The sequence below is a fragment of the Salmo trutta genome, chromosome 21 (genome assembly GCF_901001165.1).
Source record: "Salmo trutta chromosome 21, fSalTru1.1, whole genome shotgun sequence".
NCBI lineage: Eukaryota > Metazoa > Chordata > Actinopteri > Salmoniformes > Salmonidae > Salmo > Salmo trutta.
In genome coordinates, this window is record NC_042977.1 from 18,124,591 (window position 1) to 18,142,265 (window position 17,675).

Below are 17,675 nucleotides of genomic sequence, written 5' to 3' on the forward strand. Positions count from 1 at the left end.
ACTGAAATGTAGAAAACTCTTGTGTATCCAAGACAGGTGATAAGGCAAGAGAGTATGAGTTTCTATGCATATCCCAATGTTGGGATAGTTACCACTTTGTTATAATATGAAAAGAACCATGTTATTAATTATAGAATAAAATATGTAATTTGCAAAACATATTTAAAGAAAATTGAAATGTGCACTGTAAAAACTTAACATGATGAACATGAATGACATTTACTTTCACTTGTGAGCCAAAAATAACTATCTGAAAGCCACGCCCCCAATAGGCCATACCTTTGGATTACTCAAACATGTGTTCATTTAATCATCAGTTGGGTTTTTAAACACTTTCATGCTGGGTTGACCCAGCAGATGGGTCTTTTTTAAAGCTACAATATGTAACCTTTTGGGGACCTGACCAAATTGACATAGAAAGGTGAGTAATAGATATTTAATTCCCATTTAAAGCAAGTCTAAGAAGTGGTAGATATGTTCTATGTGTGATATTTTTATGCTTCCCGTTCTGAAGTTTCGTTTTGGTGTCTTTTACTTTCGGTTTTGTACACCAACTTCAAACAGCTGAATATACAATATTTTTGGTTATGAAAAATATATACAGTGAGGGAAAAAAAGTATTCGATCCCCTGCTGATTTTGTACGTTTGCCCACTGACAAAGAAATTATCAGTCGATAATTTTAATGGTAGGTTTATTTCAACAGTGAGAGACAGAATAACAACAAAAAATCCAGGAAAACACATGTCAAAAATTATATAAATTGATTTGCATTTTAATGAGGGAAATAAGTATTTGACCCCCTCTCAATCAGAAAGATTTCTGGCTCCCAGGTGTCTTTTATACAGGTAACGAGCTGAGATTAGGAGCACACTCTTAAAGGGAGTGCTCCTAATCTCAGCGTGTTACCTGTATAAAAGACACCTGTCCACAGAAGCAATCAATCAATCAGATTACAAACTCTCCACCATGGCCAAGACCAAAGAGCTCTCCAAGGATGTCAGGGACAAGATTGTAGACCTACACAAGGCTGGAATGGGCTACAAGACCATCGCCAAGCAGCTTGGTGAGAAGGTGACAACAGTTGGTGCGATTATTCGCAAATGGAAGAAACACAAAAGAACTGTCAATCTCCCTCGGCCTGGGGCTCCATGCAAGTTCTCACCTCGTGGAGTTGCAATGATCATGGGAACGGTGAGGAATCAGCCCAGAACTACATGGGAGGATCTTGTCATTGATCTCAAGGCAGCTGGGACCATAGTCACCAAGAAAACAATTGGTAATACACTACGCCGTGAAGGACTGGAATCCTGCAGTGCCCGGAAGGTCCCCCTGCTCAAGAAAGCACATATACATGCCCGTCTGAAGTTTGCCAATGAACATCTGAATGATTCAGAGGACAACTGGGTGAAAGTGTTGTGGTCAGATGAGACCAAAATGGAGCTCTTTGGCATCAACTCAACTCGCCGTGTTTGGAGGAGGAGGAATGCTGCCTATGACCCCAAGAACACCATCCCCACCATCAAACATGGAGGTGGAAACATTATGCTTTGGGGGTGTTTTTCTGCTAAGGGGACAGGACAACTTCACTGCACCAAAGGGACGATGGACTGGGCCATGTACCGTCAAATCTTGGGTGAGAACCGACTGCAGGAGGACACGGCGGAGCTCAGCCAGGGCATTGAAAATGGGTCGTGGATGGGTATTCCAGCATGACAATGACCCCAAACACACGGCCAAGGCAACAAAGGAGTGGCTCAAGAAGAAGCACATTAAGGTCCTGGAGTGGCCTAGCCAGTCTCCAGACCTTAATCCCATAGAAAATCTGTGGAGGGAGCTGAAAGTTCGAGTTGCCAAACGTCAGCCTCGAAACCTTAATGACTTGGAGAAGATCTGCAAAGAGGAGTGGGAACAAAATCCCTCCTGAGATGTGTGCAAACCTGGTGGCCAACTACAAGAAACGTCGGACCTCTGTGATTGCCAACAAGGGTTTTGCCACCAAGTACTAAGTCATGTTTTGCAGAGGGGTCAAATACTTATTTCCCTCATTAAAATGCAAATAATTTTATAACATTTTTGACATGCGTTTTTCTGGATTTTTTGTTGTTATTCTGTCTCTCACTGTTCAAATAAACCTACCATTAAAATTATAGACTGATCATTTCTTTGTCAGTGGGCAAACGTATAAAATCAGAAGGGGATCAAATACTTTTTTCCCTCACTGTATCAGAGCAGTTTAGATGGTACAATGATTCTCTACAAAATGACTGCTTGTTTTGTCACATAAACTGAAATAAGACAAACTATTAGAATTTTGGAAACCAGGAAATGGCAGAGCGATTTCAGCAAAGTGCATCTTTAATGTAATCCATAGGTTATTTTCAGGAGCTGTGGCCCCTCTGTCTCTCTCTCTCTCATTCTGACTCTCTGCCTCCTCTTCCTCCTCATTTGGCTGTAGCAGCGCCGGGAGAGCATCATTAAAGTGAACTAGACTGGACGGTCTCCGTTACTGCAATTTTACTGGACGCTCCTCTGCTGAATGCTTTCAAAGAGGTATTGTGGGCCACCCATGAGAGTAAATGTAATTACTTTTCATCATGTTTGTACACTGCAAGTTGACATTTCCCTTAAATATTTTTGCACATTACATATTTGAATATACAATTAATATCATTATTATTTAAATATCATATCAAAGTGGTCACTATCCAGACATTGGGACACACATACTGTAGGCACTTGAGGAACTCAACTTGTGTACACCTCATTATGCTACAGAAGTGTCAGTGCTCAACCTTAACATGTGTTGACAATACAACAGAACAGCTTAACCGGGATGACATTTACTCTGACGATTGGCCAAACAGAAATATAGCCCCTACTAAACCACACTTCCAGTTGTCTGATCTGACCTTGGGTTGTGGAGATATGATGGACAACTAATGGACCCAACTGTCTGGGTCAAAAATAACCTAACGTGTCCACTATTTAGCCAGCACTTGGTTGTTTCTAACCCATAATTTTTTTGAGAGTACTTTACACATGCATGGATAAGTCCACATGTCCAATGTAGCCTCCGCAAATGTATTTTCTGTATTGCATTTAATCATTCAAAATATGTTATAGTGCGTAAAACATCCCTAAAAACGAACTTGATCTAGGAATTTACCCAATTAGACCAGACAAGTGAGTAAGGATAGCCTGGTGCCCCAAGAAACAGCTAACCAACCATCCAAACCTAACTACCCATCATTAGGGGCTATTGCTGATCTCAGAACGGTTTAGCCTCTTCATCGCCAAAACAAGTCCGTTTCGCGAGTCTGTGGCACCCGCCACCGGAGGAACGAAGTCCGTTTCATTGGCCCGATCAACGGTTGGTTTGATGCAACATCCTGTGGGGAAGCTCCGTCGCAGTCACGAGCTCCGCCGTGTCCTCCTGCAGTCGGTGCCTCTCTCTCTCTCTCTCTCTCTCTCTCTCTCTCTCTCTCTCTCTCTCTCTCTCTCTCTCTCTCTCTTTCTCTTTCGTTCTGACTCTCCGCCTCCTTCTCCTCATTCGACTGAGTGGCAGCGCCGGGAGAGCATCATTAATTTGAACTAGACTTAACGGTCTCCCTTACTGCCGTTTTACCGGGCGCTCCTCCGTGGAAAGCTGCCTGTTGGGCTGTCATCGCCGGTAATACCATAAAGAGACGTTCTTTTCCATTAATGTCACCTGTTGATTTTCTGGAATTTTGTAAATTCCTGTTTTGGCTACTAATCATGTTTATATTGCCTTTCCTCAGGTGACTGCACATTGTTAACGGAACTGTCTATGAGGAGGCGCAGATCATTTGTGTGAAATCGCTCCAGTGGTTGATTTATCTACACTGCGACCAAAAAGGCCTGCGAGCTGCCCAGAGAAGAGACGGGACTGCTCTCCCCCTGCGCACACACACACTCCCTCTCATTCCGTGCAGCACAGCGCTGAGACTGGACGCAGCGAACCAACCACGACAGTATTGCGAAGCCCGACGCACCGGAGAAGTTTTGACGAACGCCTGCTATCGGGCAGCGGGAGTGGATGTCTCCGGTCGTTTAGGACTTAACTCAATCACACTACACCCCTCTCTCTCGGATTTGCACTTGGCCGTGTGGCTGTAATAACTGTAGGATGGATTTCGCGGTGGTTATAGCTCTAGTGCTTTGCGCCCTGACGGTGCCGGGATTCGGGGATACGGGGAGCGGAAAAGCTCAGAGTTGTTCGGATATCCGACAGTTCTACAACGGCAATGGTTTTAGTCTGAAAGGAGTGCCCCAGTCGGAAATATCAGGTAGGTTAGTCTATCTCTGTCACTGTAATGATGCTTTGCGCACCGAATTGACTTTATTTGTGTACGAAATATATGAATCTTGTAACGCCCCTGACCACCTGAGCATCAGCATCTATGGATTGTTAAAGTACCTGTCTGACAAAAAATGATGTTCCAATAACAGAACCCCAAACTTCCCTTCCCCTGCAAATAGACTAGGCTACTTAGGTTCACTCGGGTTTGCAGGTTCAATTGATAGTTATTGTGCTTCAGGATTCCTTGTCACGCCCTTAGAAACTGTTGGCTATGTTCAGTCGTGTTATTGCGAGGATATGAATTGTCTTATGTCTCTCTCTCTCTCTCGTGTTTGTTTCCCTGGAAACTCCCGCTAGCCAGACGATCACTTGACCACAAGCATAACCGCACAAATATGATGATACACACACACACTGACTGTGTGTGTGTGTTGCACTATGTGATGTCAGAGCTAGCTCTTTTCATAGACACAGTCACAAGTCAGCATTCAGAACAGCTGATTATATGTGTGCCTTCCCAGGAATTCACCAAGCATGGGCTGTCACAAATGGCACCTTATTCCCTATATAGTACACTACTTTTGACCAGAGGCCTATGGGCCCTGGTCAAAAGTAGTGCACTATATATGGAATAGGGTGCCATTTGGGACGTAACCATGGTGGTTAGTTACCACACGGTGCTGGCTCCGCAGTCCACACTCTAGCCACATTGAGAAAGCAATCACTAAATAATATACAGTAGGCTAAAGTCAGCTATCCATGTCTATATATCCTCCAAACATCTGCTTCGAAGGCATTATCACTTTTTTACAACGGGTTACCAACATATTCAAATAATGATTGACATATTTTCATAAAAAATGTTATTTTGATTAATTTATTCCAACTATTTGTTGGCACAGCCAGGAGAGGACTGGCCACCCCTCATAGCCTGGTTCCTCTCTAGGTTTCTTCCTAGGTTCTGGCCTTTCTAGGGTGTTTTTCCTAGCCACCGTGCTTCTACACCTGCATTGCTTGCTGTTTGGGGTTTTAGGCTGGGTTTCTGTACAGCACTTTGAGATATCAGCTGATGTAAGAAGGGCTATATAAATACATTTGATTTGATTCGATTTGATATTTCCTCCTTCCACAAGATATTGTCCCGACACAAATCTAGGGTTGCTTCCCAAGCCACCGGTTGTTTGTTCTATTGGTTCGGTTGCCAGAGACGCGACCCAGTCGTTCAGTCTTTTTGTTCTGTATCTATGGAGCGATCCAAGCGATCGTTCTAAATGTTCCATTGCCAAACTGGCTGGCAACGTTCTTATCACTTGCTTGCTAGCTAGCCAACTACGGCTAACTTACAGTCACATCAAAAAGAGCAGCCAGAATAACAGCAAAGTAGCTGCATTTGTTTAAGCTGTTTTCTAGTGACATTTATTTGGATAAATCCATAACAATGAGCTAATGAGGTGCGATTTCACCTGGCATAGAAAATGTGCTCTCTCATTAGGAAACTGTTGTTCAGAGGAGCTAGCCAACAACACAGCTAACACCATCACTTCAAACTGAAGCTGGAAAGACTGCAAACTAGCTGCATTTTGTTTTGTTTTACCTTTTTTCAATTGACATTTATTTGTATTTATCCATAAAAATGATGCCAGCTGATCCATGATTCCGACTGGATGAGAAACGTTGCCTGCCTGTCGGTCTCGTCCCGACTAGTTCATTACTATGGGACAGCTGGAGATCGAATTTGAATATTGAAACAAAGTTGCAAATGTCGGAGAGATAGACAGTAAGGTTTGTACAAATCTCCGCTGTTGAAAACTAAATGTTTTTTTTATTTTATTTCACCTTTATTTCATCACGTAGGCCAGTTGAGAACAAGTTACAACTGCGACCTGGCCAAGATAAAGCAAAGCAGTGCGACAAAAACAACAACACAGAGTTACACATAAACAAACATACAGTCAGTAACACAATAGAAAAATCTATGTACAGTGTGTGCAAATGTAGAAGATTAGGAAGGTAAGGCAATAAATAGGCCATAGTGGCGAAATAATTTCAATTTAGCGTTAATGTTAGTCTAAAAAAAAGTGAGATAATGTCTAGATGCTTTTTATAGTGGAGATCAAGTTGATAAATTGCCTGGCTGGGCTGATGAGACAGTGGATTGCACAGTCAGATGGAGCAGAGTAAATAGGCATTTTAACGTCATAGATTTAGCCGGTGTTAACTTGAGGAATAGACACCGGCTGGAATACGCTTTTAACCAATCAGCATTCAGGATTAGATCCATCCGTCGTATAATGTACAGTATTCCATATATAACGATACCCATAGTTTACAGTAGTATTAGCATTATAGAGGTAATATTATGTACTTTCTTCTAATGCTAATATATTTTCAAGTACTTCTCTTCCTGAAAATATCTTTACCGCTATGCTCAATCCATAGCCTAATGCTAAAGTTAATCACTATGGGGCTGCGTTTCAAACTCATAAAAGACACACCCTCCTCCACTTACCCTCGTCTTATGCCCTTGGGGGAATCCCTGCGGCCATCTTTGTCGTCGGTCCAAATGATTAGCCAAGCAAGGGAAGTTGGCAACGTAAGCCCCTCAGCCCTCGTTTTTGATCGAGTTTGCGAGCGTACAATTATGTTCACTCCGGAGCCTGAAACTCCCCACAATTCAACTCGCGATGATTGTACACCCGCTAAGAAAAGTCAGCCAAAACTTAAAACCAACGTTAATATGGAGAAGTCAACATACAAGTGTAAGTAAAAACAAATGTAAATAAGTTAGAAAGTGTGCTACTAATACACATGACGGCTCAAACACGTATCATAAAAGTAATGATGTTTTTGTTTGGTTAGCTTTTGGAAACGTTAACTTGCTCACATAACTTTCCCTGACATCACAATTATACATTGTCATTTTCACTTTACCTGATATAGTAGGGTGGCTAACATTCAATGTCTGAGGATGCGTTGTCTTCTAGCCAAGATATGAAATGCAATCAGAATTGACTGTAGCTCATATAAGGCACACACACAACAGTTCCATGATGACTGAAAATACCACCGTGGGATGAACGAGTGACAAACTTCCGGGCAAGAGCGGTCCATTTTTAAAATGAATTCATTCCTCCCTCGAGTGTCAACTCGTCAGACGTCATGATACGTCATCAGAAGTGTCCAGTTAATTTGAGGGCTGAGGGGAGAGGGTGTGTGTTCTAAGTGCTTGGAACGCAGCCACTATGTGATTGGGATTGCTAACAGGAGTCGTGTGATGTGATTGCATAAAGGAGTCGTGTGATGTGATAGATAAAATGGGATCGGGAAGTGATCGTAATGTTGCTGTATTGACATGTGGAGGGAGACGTAATGTGGTGAATGTGTCAGCAGCCATACATCATACAGCCGGGAGGTCGCCGTGCTAATGGGACAGTCTTAATCAAGTTGATTAACCATACCGTGTAAATCAATGGGCGGATTTAACGCCAGTGACCACCCCCTTTTTTTGGTTTAAATGTCTAATCCATAGGGTGTTGAGAACAAATCTGTCTTGACAGAACGTGATTTATTTATTTTCTTTGGTGCTGTGGACTTCACGCTAGTCTGAGGTCAGAGAGAGAGAGAGATGAGATGAGATGAGAGAGAGATTGTGGGAGAGAGAATGAGGGAGAGAGGGGAGAGATGAGAGGAAGAGGAAGAAAGGAGGAGAGAGACTGCAACAGAGTTGGCAAGGGAGTGAGAGAGAAACAAAGAGAAGAGTAAGAGTGAGAAAGACAAACAGAGAGAGAGAGAGAGAATGAGAGAGAGAGTTTATATCAGTGCCCTCTGTGCTAACAAAAATAATGTCTTTCTCTGGCATATTAAACAGCTCAGTGAAGTGGTCTCCCAATTATGAGACACCTGAATGTTGCATCTTGGCCATTCTTTCTTCCCAGGCAGGGGCAGTAAGACTGTGGGCTTGATCAGACTAATGTATTGGCTGAGACTGCCTCAAGGTTGCACACCAAGTCCATCATTGTGATTCACTCTGGGAGAGAGAGGAGAAGGAGGGGTTATAGGAGCTGGTGGCTGGGTCTCAATACTGTGATATGGACGCCTTCGCTTTTACTCTTTCTTGTTTGTCATCATTAGGACCTGGAGCTTTTCCTGGTCAGGTCATGGGGTAGGAACAGGGAAATCTCCCGTCCTTATTCTTGATCTCTGGTTGGTGAAGGGACTAGAATAGGTTTCCAACATGTTGCTTAACACCTGGCAGGTGTTGTCAGATCATTGATTGTGGAGTAAAGGACACAAGGAAAGGAGGGTAGTTAATACTATTGAGACACAGCCGCTCTCCTTCTCAGTTTTGATTGGAAGAGGCATCGTCAGACGGCAGGATAGGCAGCATAGTCATGAGCAGTGGGTTAGCAGATGTCTTGAGGAGTCCACTTTCCATTACAGACCTAGTAAAAACACTGAAATACACATGGAAGTAATACTGTAAATAATAATTACATATCAATAAATCGTACTTTAGTGTGTATTTCTAGTGTTACTAGCCTACTGTGTAAGATTTATGGAATGTAAAGTGCACATTATCATGCCTGATTATCATCACAGATGTTCACTGTGTTTACTGTGAGGGGAGGTAATGATTTTGTGTGGATCATTCCTCATCACACAGATACGCATGCACACACACAACACATACACACACCCTGTCCCTCATTCTCATTACCCTCATGATGGCTTAACGATCGTTTTGTCTTTGAGAAGATGACATTATGACGCTTATCAAACTGATCGACGGAAATTAATGAGATTTCAGACCTTGATTCATCAAAGCCGTCATTGGGTGGCTGGTCGATTTTGTTTAGCCCTTAGACACCTCTGGTGTTACTTGATGTAACCTTGTCTTTGTTGTTTTTGTGCCATTCTTCAAGCACTTATGCCCTGACTATCACTAAACAAAAGTGTTTGGAAGGCTAAATGCAATTGTCAGCTTTTCAGGATAGCGCCCCCTAGCTGAGACAGTAGCCTTGGGAGAGGTGTGTGTGTGTGTGTATGTGTATACATGTGTGTATGTGTGTGTGAGGTGTGTGTGTGTGCATGCCTTTGTGAGCAACAAGATTTCATAGTTTCCCTTCGAAATTCAACGTATTATGGAATAATAGCTATTTTTGACGCATTAGTTCACCATGGTTACAGGGTTAATATTCCACATGTTTACAGGGTTAAAACAGAAACAACTTAAAAAGGTTAACAGTTTAGGTATTCCTTCCGAGTGGTTACGGTTAGAGTTATGGTTTGGGGAAGGCTTAACAGAATTTTTCAACTTCATATTCATCATCTCCGGCACCACCCCAACATCAATGTAAGGACAGACGCTGGGAGACAAGAAGCAAGTACAGGGAGTGAACATTTAATAAACAACAGACATGAAACAGAACACGGACAGCATCTGGACAGGGGAAACAAAATGACAATAACGCTGACACAGGAATGAAACAGAGGAACAGACAGATATAGGGAAGGCAATCAAAACGTGAAGGAGTCCAGGTGAGTCCAATGAGCAACGATGCCCGTAATGATGGTGGCAGGTGTGCGTAATGATGGATAACCTGGCGCCAGAGAGGGGGAGCGGGAGCAGGCGTGAGAGTGCCCCCCCCCCCTCTAGGGGCACCACGCTGTGTCCCACCTGGGCAAGCCTGACGGGCCGGCCGAGGCATGGGCGCTGGACAAGCCGGCTGAGGCGTGGGAGCCTGACGAGCTGGCAGAGACGTGGGAGCCCGACGAGCAAGCAGAGGCGTGGGAGCCCGACGAGCCTCCTGAGGCGTGGGAGCCCGACGAGCCTCCTGAGGCGTGGGAGCCTGATGAGCCGCCTGAGACATGACGTGGGGTGGGAGCCTGAGAAGCCGGTTGAGGCGTGGGAGCCTGACGAGCCGCCTGAGACATGACGTGGGGTGGGAGCCTGCCGAGCCAACCGAGGCAAGGAAACCTCTCGAGCCAGGTAAGGCGTGGAAGCCTGACGAGCCAGCTGAGGCACCCCCGGTTCCATCGGTGGCGGCACCGGACCCGACTTCACCTACAAAAACTCCCTGGTGCTTCAAATTGGGGTGTCAGCATTCTGTAAGGACAGACGCTGGGAGACGAGAAGCAAGTACAGGGAGTGAACATTTAATAAACAACGGACATGAAACAGAACACGGACAGCGTCTGGACAGGGGAAACAAAATGACAATAACACTGACATGGGGATGAAACAGAGGAACAGACAGATAAAGGCAATCAAAACCTGAAGGAGTCCAGGTGAATCCAATGAGCGCTGATGCACGTAATGATGGTGACAGGTGTGAGTAATGATGGGCAGCCTGGCGCCCTCGAGCACCAGAGAGGGAGAGCGGGAGCAGGCGTGACTATCAACATATGTATAAAATGGCTTGTTTCTATGTTTTGTAGTAAAAAAAGATAGAGACAGATAAGTGTTTCCAATGACATCATCAACCAATTTATAGACAATTAATAGACAATTAGTAGGCAAGCCCACTCACAATTGGTCAAAATCACAAGATGCACACCGATGATGTAATTGGAAACACATAGCTAGTTTCCCTTTAACCTTTTACTGCAGTGGGCTAAATTTAGGGTCACACAAGGTCAAACAAAAGTGTAAACCTCATCACAAGAAGACGCCTGTACCATGTCAGCTATAGAGTTGAACTGTATTACATTTTGAGTTTGCATCCCAGTATTACACTTTATATACGTCACAGAAGACTGAAATATAACAAAACCGTTTGACATAGAAACAGCGGACTTTCGGAGGTAAAAAATAAATACATGTTTATTAATTATGAAATCCGGAAAAATATGATGAACATTCCATCCATGTTCTGGTCTAAAAAAAAAAAGATGAACATTCCATCCATGTTCCATCTTCTGGTCATGTGACTGCAGGAAAGGGCTACAACAAAATAATAAAAAATGACATGTTTGGTATCATCAATATTCACAGTATTTCCACGGCGTTCTAGAGCATTGTGAACTGCTGTAGCGCAGTGGTCTAAACAGCACGCTCCGCTCCGTGCATCATGAGTTCGCGCCCGGAGCAAGGCCATTTTTTTGTTGTAAGCGACTAGGAAGACGTTCTTTGGACCTTTTCAAACGTCCGAAATCGGCGTCTATTTCTAGTGACCAGCCTGTCTGTTCGTGTTTGTGTATGCACGTGACGTGAGTACGTGCGTGCACGCTTCCACACGCTTGTGTGTGTGTGTGTGGTGTGAAGCATGAAGGAGCAACACACACACTCCCAGTGGGCTGCTCAATTTCACCTCTTAGACTGGGGGCTAATGATATGCTAATAGTGTCTATGTGGCTGCTGCCCTTACACACTGCTCTCAGCCCAGAGGTTAAATACAGACATTTGGTACACTGCACACTGGCGCAACAATGAGGACCAGCTGATGACTCAGAACTAGTCAACTACAACATGCTATGAAGCGAATACTACTAAGTATTGTAGCCTACGGATGTTGTAGAGCTTTTAAACTACTGTAGAATGTATTTTGAAAGAAGATTTCCTCAACTGACTCTCCCTTCTGTTTTGTGAGTGAAGGTTGCTTACACTCTTTGGGAAAAAAAAGGTGCTAAGGAGAACCATGTAGGGAACTCTTTTGGTGCGAGATAGAACAAATGATTTACTATATGTATTCAGATGATGACTGAAAGGGGGCGCTGTTCAGAAGTCACTGTCCGCCATTATGTTCCTCCTCATAAGGAACGGCCTCCATAGTAATTCATGGGAATTTACAGTATTTCAATGTCATGTTTAAAAAAATACATGAGTTTAAGTATGTCTTTGTTGTAGTGGGGACTGAAACATAAGAACTCTATATAAAACATTTTCCATTTTAATTGAGAAATTACGGGCTTCTGTTTTGTTAATACAATACTATGTATTGTTTAAAAAAAAAGTATGTATTAGTGTCTGTAAGGAAGGGGGAAAAAAACATTTATCTTCCCAAACCTGTAGCTATTGAAATGAAAACATGTAGCTCCTCTCTACACGACAAAGCAACACAGTGTTGATTACTAGAATGTGAAGCTGGAGAAGTTAAAGCAGGATCCCATAATAACATGTTTTCAATACTGCTGACCAATTTAAGATCAATCTGATTTGAAGTAACTCCCCCATGAAGCCAGTAAAGTCCAGATCAATAAATTACTAAGTACAATAAACCTAGGGACTGGCCCATTTTACATTCGCATCATTTAGCAGACACTCTTATCCAGAGCGACTAGGGTTAAGTGCCTTCCTCAAGGGCACGGACAGATTTTTCACCTAGTCAGGTCTGGGATTTGAACCAGCAACCTTTCAGTTACTGGCCCCGACACTCTTAATCGCTAGGCTACCTGCTGCCGTCACACACAGACTGAAAAACACTGTTCACTGGGGCCCTTTTTGTATACATCATGTCGTGTAGTACTAGGCTGGCTGCTAACGTTTTATACCACTGACTGTTAAGTTCATGTAACTCCTGAATCAACAGTAGAAATGTTACACAGATTATCCAACACTGGGTAAATCTGGCCAATTTGCCGTGTACCATATAACACACTGCTGGTTCATTCATACGCCCTCCTATTCTACCACTCTCACAGAAAGAACAATCTCATCAAGTACATTACAATAAAGAAGCTTATTCAGACTCAGAAGGGGTTCTATGTAGGACCCTTCACGCTTTCCAAAGAATCACCAAAGAACACTTTCTTCCAAAAAGGGTTCTTAGGATGTTAAAGGTTAAAGGTAAAACCCTTTACCTTACAAAGAACCCTCATCTTCCAAAAAGGGTTTTTCAGATGAAAACAGTTCTGAGTAAAACCCTATCCCTCTGCAAATAACCCTTTTTTTCTAAGTGTACTTGACTTCAAGATAAGGATTAATGAGGACCATTTGAAGGTTAATGTTAGCATATGGCAATGTGTTAGGCTATAGACATCTGCTAGATAGATGTGTGTTAGATAAAAGGACTTGTGCTATCTCACTGTCTGCCTGTCTGTTTGTCTGTCTCACTGTCTGTCTAGCAATAAATCCTTCAGCAGTTCAAAGTCTGTGAGCTGGGTGTTGACGTGTGTGAGCTGGGTGTTGACGTGTGTGAGCTGGGTGTTGACGTGTGTGAACATGGGTGTTGACGTGTGTGAGCTGGGTGATGACGTGTGTGAACATGGGTGTTTGAGCGTGTGTGAGCATGGGTGTATGAGTGTGTGTGAACATGGGTGTTGACGTGTGTGAGCTGGGTGTTTGAGCGTGTGTGAACATGGGTGTTTGAGCGTGTGGGTGTTGACGTGTGTGAGCTGGGTGTTGACGTGTGTGAACATGGGTGTTTGAGCGTGTGTGAACATGGGTGTTTGAGCGTGTGGGTGTTGACGTGTGTGAACATGGGTGTTTGAGCGTGTGTGCGCGTGCGTATGTTTGTCTGTCTCGTAATAAATCCTCAGCAGTTGAAAGTCAGCATGCTACTGTGCATTGGTGTGTGTGTGTGTGTGTGTGTGTGTGTGTGTGTGTGTGTGTGTGTGTGTGTGTGTGGTGGACGTGCAGGAGTTGTTAAAATGCTGGTGTCAGTAGTCAATCTCTTGAAGCATTAAGCCGTGATGGTGTGCCGGGAGCATGAAACAGACCACCGTGTGTTTGATGTTCTCCAGAGGGGAACACAGGAGGTTGGGGAGCTCTGCTCTGCTTGGCCCTGTACTCTGGCCAGGTTCTGGACAGAATATTGGGGAAGAGAAGACAGGACGAAGAGAGAAGGGGGAATGGAAGAGGAAGAGGAGGTGGACGATCCTTGATTGGTCCTGCTCGATGTTCCACATTGGCGAAGAGAGAGGATAGGGGGAATAGATGAAGGAGGAGGGGTGAAGTAATGTTGTTTGGCATTACTCTGGGGTTCTTTAACAAAAGAAGAGGTTATGGAGGTGGTCAATTGAATTGTTTTAAGTTGGTCAACTTGGTCAACCTGTTTGAAGTTGGTCATACCAAGGATTATTTAGCTAGTTGATTTGGAATTTTAAGACCCCTTAAGGTATCAAAAAAATCTCTAAAACAAATATTGGATTAAACATTGAATTTGGCACTATCAGCCAATAGAAACGCATTGAATAATGGATTCACTACATAGGCAAAAAAAAAATCTAAAGGAAGTTTGTTCTGAAGTGTCTGTCCTATATCTGAGAGATACAGAGCATTCGGAAAGTATTCAGACCCCTTGCCTTTTTCCACATTCTGTTACGTTACAGCCTTATTCTAAAATGTATGAAAAAAAATAAAAAATCCTCATCAATATACACACAATACCCCATAATGACAAATCAAAAACAGGTTTTTAGAAATGCTTGCAAGTGTATTAAAAATAGAAAACAGAAATACCTTATTTACATAAGTATTCAGACCCTTTGCTATGAGACTCAAAATTGAGCTCCATTGATCAACCTTGAGATGTTTCTACAACTTGATTGGAGTCCACCTGTGATAAATTCAATTGATTGGACATGATTTGGAAAGGCACACACCTGTCTAAGGTCCCACAGTTGACAGTGCATGTCAGAGCAAAAACCAAGCCAGGAGGTCGAAGGAATTGTCCGTAGAGCTCCGAGACAAGATTTAGTTGAGGCACAGATCTGGGGAAGGGTACCAAAACATTTCTGCAGCATTGAAGGTCCCCAAGAACACAATGGCCTCCATCGTTCTTAAATTGAAGAAGTTTGGAACCACCAATACTCTTCCTGGAGCTGGCCGGTCAGGTGTTTATGGTAGAGTGGCCAGACGGAAGCCACTGATTAGTAAAAGGCACATGACAGCCCGCTTGGAGTTTGCCAAAAGGCACCTAAAGGACTTTAGACCATGAGAAACAAGATTATTTGGTCTGTTGAAACCATGATTGAACTCGTTGGCCTTAATGCCAAGCGTCACGGCTGGAGGAAACATGGCAGCAGCAAACTCCCCAAATACAGGTGTAGCCAAGCTTGTAGTGTCTTACCCAAGAAGACTCAAGGCTTTAATCGCTGCCAAAGGTGCTTTAACAAAGTACTGAGTAAAGGGACTGAATACTTGATATTTAATTTTTTAATTTTTAATACATTTGCAAAAATGTCTAAAAACTAGTTTTTACTACGTCATTATGGGGTATTGTGTGTAGATTGATTAAAGAAAAAAACGAAACAATTTTAGAATAAGGCTGTAACATAACAAAATGTAGAAAAAGTTAAGGGGTCTGAATACTTTCTGAAGGCTCTGTATAAGAAAGATCAGGAAACTATTTATATATTCTTTGACATGTATTTATCCCCTTATATTAGGCACTAAACTATCTCCATATATACTTCCATTCATTTCTTTAACTGGGACCTTCAGACAAGTCTTTTTTTGGGCATAATGGAGAACACCATCGTGTAGGCCAAACCGTTAGGACGCTACAGATGTTTTGTGAGAAGACCGATTTTTCGGGATATCTCATGGTCTGACAAACACCGCTCTAGCCACCTTTCACCGCAGATGCGGAAGGGAAAATTCGGCGGATGCAGTGGATTGAGACGCAGCCCATGCAAAAAAACAAAAAACAGATATCTCTAGCTTAAACAGACAGAGCTTGTTGGGGATTTGTTATTATGTTAATTCGATTTCCACAGGCCGTGGAAATGGTAGGCTAAAGGTTAACTGACAAGTGGCCTGTACAATGCTGGACACCTCAAGGTCTGCTACTGTTCTCCCCTATTTGTTTCCCCTTCTTTTTTCCTTCAATTTCATTGGCCCCTGTTGCTCTTCAGATGTGAGAGGGGGAGGTCACCGTTACTGTTATGCCCCCTGCAGGTGCAGATACACACACACACACACACACACACACACACACACACACACACACACACACACACACACACACACACACACACACAAAGCACAGAACAGCCCCCTGCAGGGTCACAGCAGTTCAGAGGAGAGCTGCCCAGCATGTCTCACTTTGTGTGTGTGTGTGTGTGTGTGTGTGTGTGTGTGTGTGTGTGTGTGTGTGTGTGTGTGTGTGTGTGTGTGTGTGTGTGTGTGTGTGTGTGCGCGTGTTTGTGGTTGGGTGTCAGTGTGTTTGTATGCGTGTCAGTGACTGTGACAGGGTGTGTGACTGCATGTGTGTGTGTCTGCGGGGGTGGCAATGTGTCTCAGCTTTTGTCTTCAGAGGAATGGGTTCTGTCAAACGCAGAATTGTAACCCCTCATTACAGCAAGAGGGTTTGTGTCAACCCTGCTCCTCTCTGCCAAAGGCTTTGTGTGTGTGTGTGGTTTGGTTTAACAAGGATAATAAAACAAAGAAGATTTAAACAAGTGGGGACATTTCGCCGGTCCCCTTTTTAGGTTTCGGGGGTTAGGATTGGAGTTAGAATTAGGTTTAGGAGTTAGGTTTAAGATTAGGAGTTAGGGTTAGTTTTGGGGTTAGGATTAGGGTTGAGGCAAACTTCATGGCTGACATTTTCCATGGAAAGACGTGCTGCCATAAAGTTGAAATGTGGGGGAAGCAGTAACTAGGTGAAGGTTCCAGGCAGGTTTAGAGGTGAATAATGTTTGAGGATTGGAGCACATGCCAGAGCAGTAAAATAAAGGGAATAGAAAAGTAATACAGAGGAAATGAATGTAGCTTCTTGTCACTTCAGACGTTCTACTGACAATACTGCTAGCAAGGACATGATCCACAAAAGATTGACTTGGCTGGCTTAAATGCACGTACGTGCGCGCGCACACACAACGTTGACTAAGGTGACCCAGCCTGGCCCGCCCCCTCACGTGGGTGATGCCATGTTTGATGGATCTCCTCTGTACTGTGACAGCCTTCAGGCTCTAAGTTTCGAGAGAGAGAGAGAGAGAGAGAGAGAGAGAGAGAGAGAGAGAATTAAACCGAATGAGAGAGGGAGAAAGAGAGAGAGAGAATTAAACCGAATGAGAGGGAGAAAGAGAGAGAGAGAATTAAACCGAATGAGAGGGAGAAAGAGAGAGAGAGAGAATTAAACCGAATGAGAGGGAGAAAGAGAGAGAGAGAGAGAGAGAGAGAGAGAATATAAAACCGAATGAGAGGGAGAAAAGGAGGGAGCAAAAGAAGGGATGGCAGTGAGAGGTTGAGAATTGTCCGATCTGTACATCAGACTACATGATGTCTCTCTATGGTTGTAATAGGGTTTGGTCTGTGCTGTGTGATCTGATCACTGTACTGCTAGCTGACAGGACGACTGAGTGTGTGTCGGCCAAATCCCCCCTCTGTGAATATATACACAGTCTTTCACTAGGTTAGCCATGTCAGCTTAGCACTACAAACCTCCCATTGGCAATCCTTTTTTGCTTTC

At 43.5% G+C, this 17,675-nt stretch overlaps 1 protein-coding gene across 1 annotated transcript in view; it reads left to right on the forward strand.

The window, feature by feature from the left end:
- Window positions 1-3,536: 3,536 nt before the first annotated feature.
- LOC115156860 (glypican-1) overlaps window positions 3,537-17,675 on the forward strand; it is a 111,251-nt gene continuing 97,112 nt past the window's right edge. The window contains exons 1-2 of the mRNA XM_029704638.1: window positions 3,537-3,672; window positions 3,782-4,309. Of these exons, the coding sequence (XP_029560498.1) occupies window positions 4,150-4,309 (160 nt within the window). The 5' untranslated portion in view covers window positions 3,537-3,672; window positions 3,782-4,149. The remainder of the gene's footprint in view (window positions 3,673-3,781; window positions 4,310-17,675) is intronic.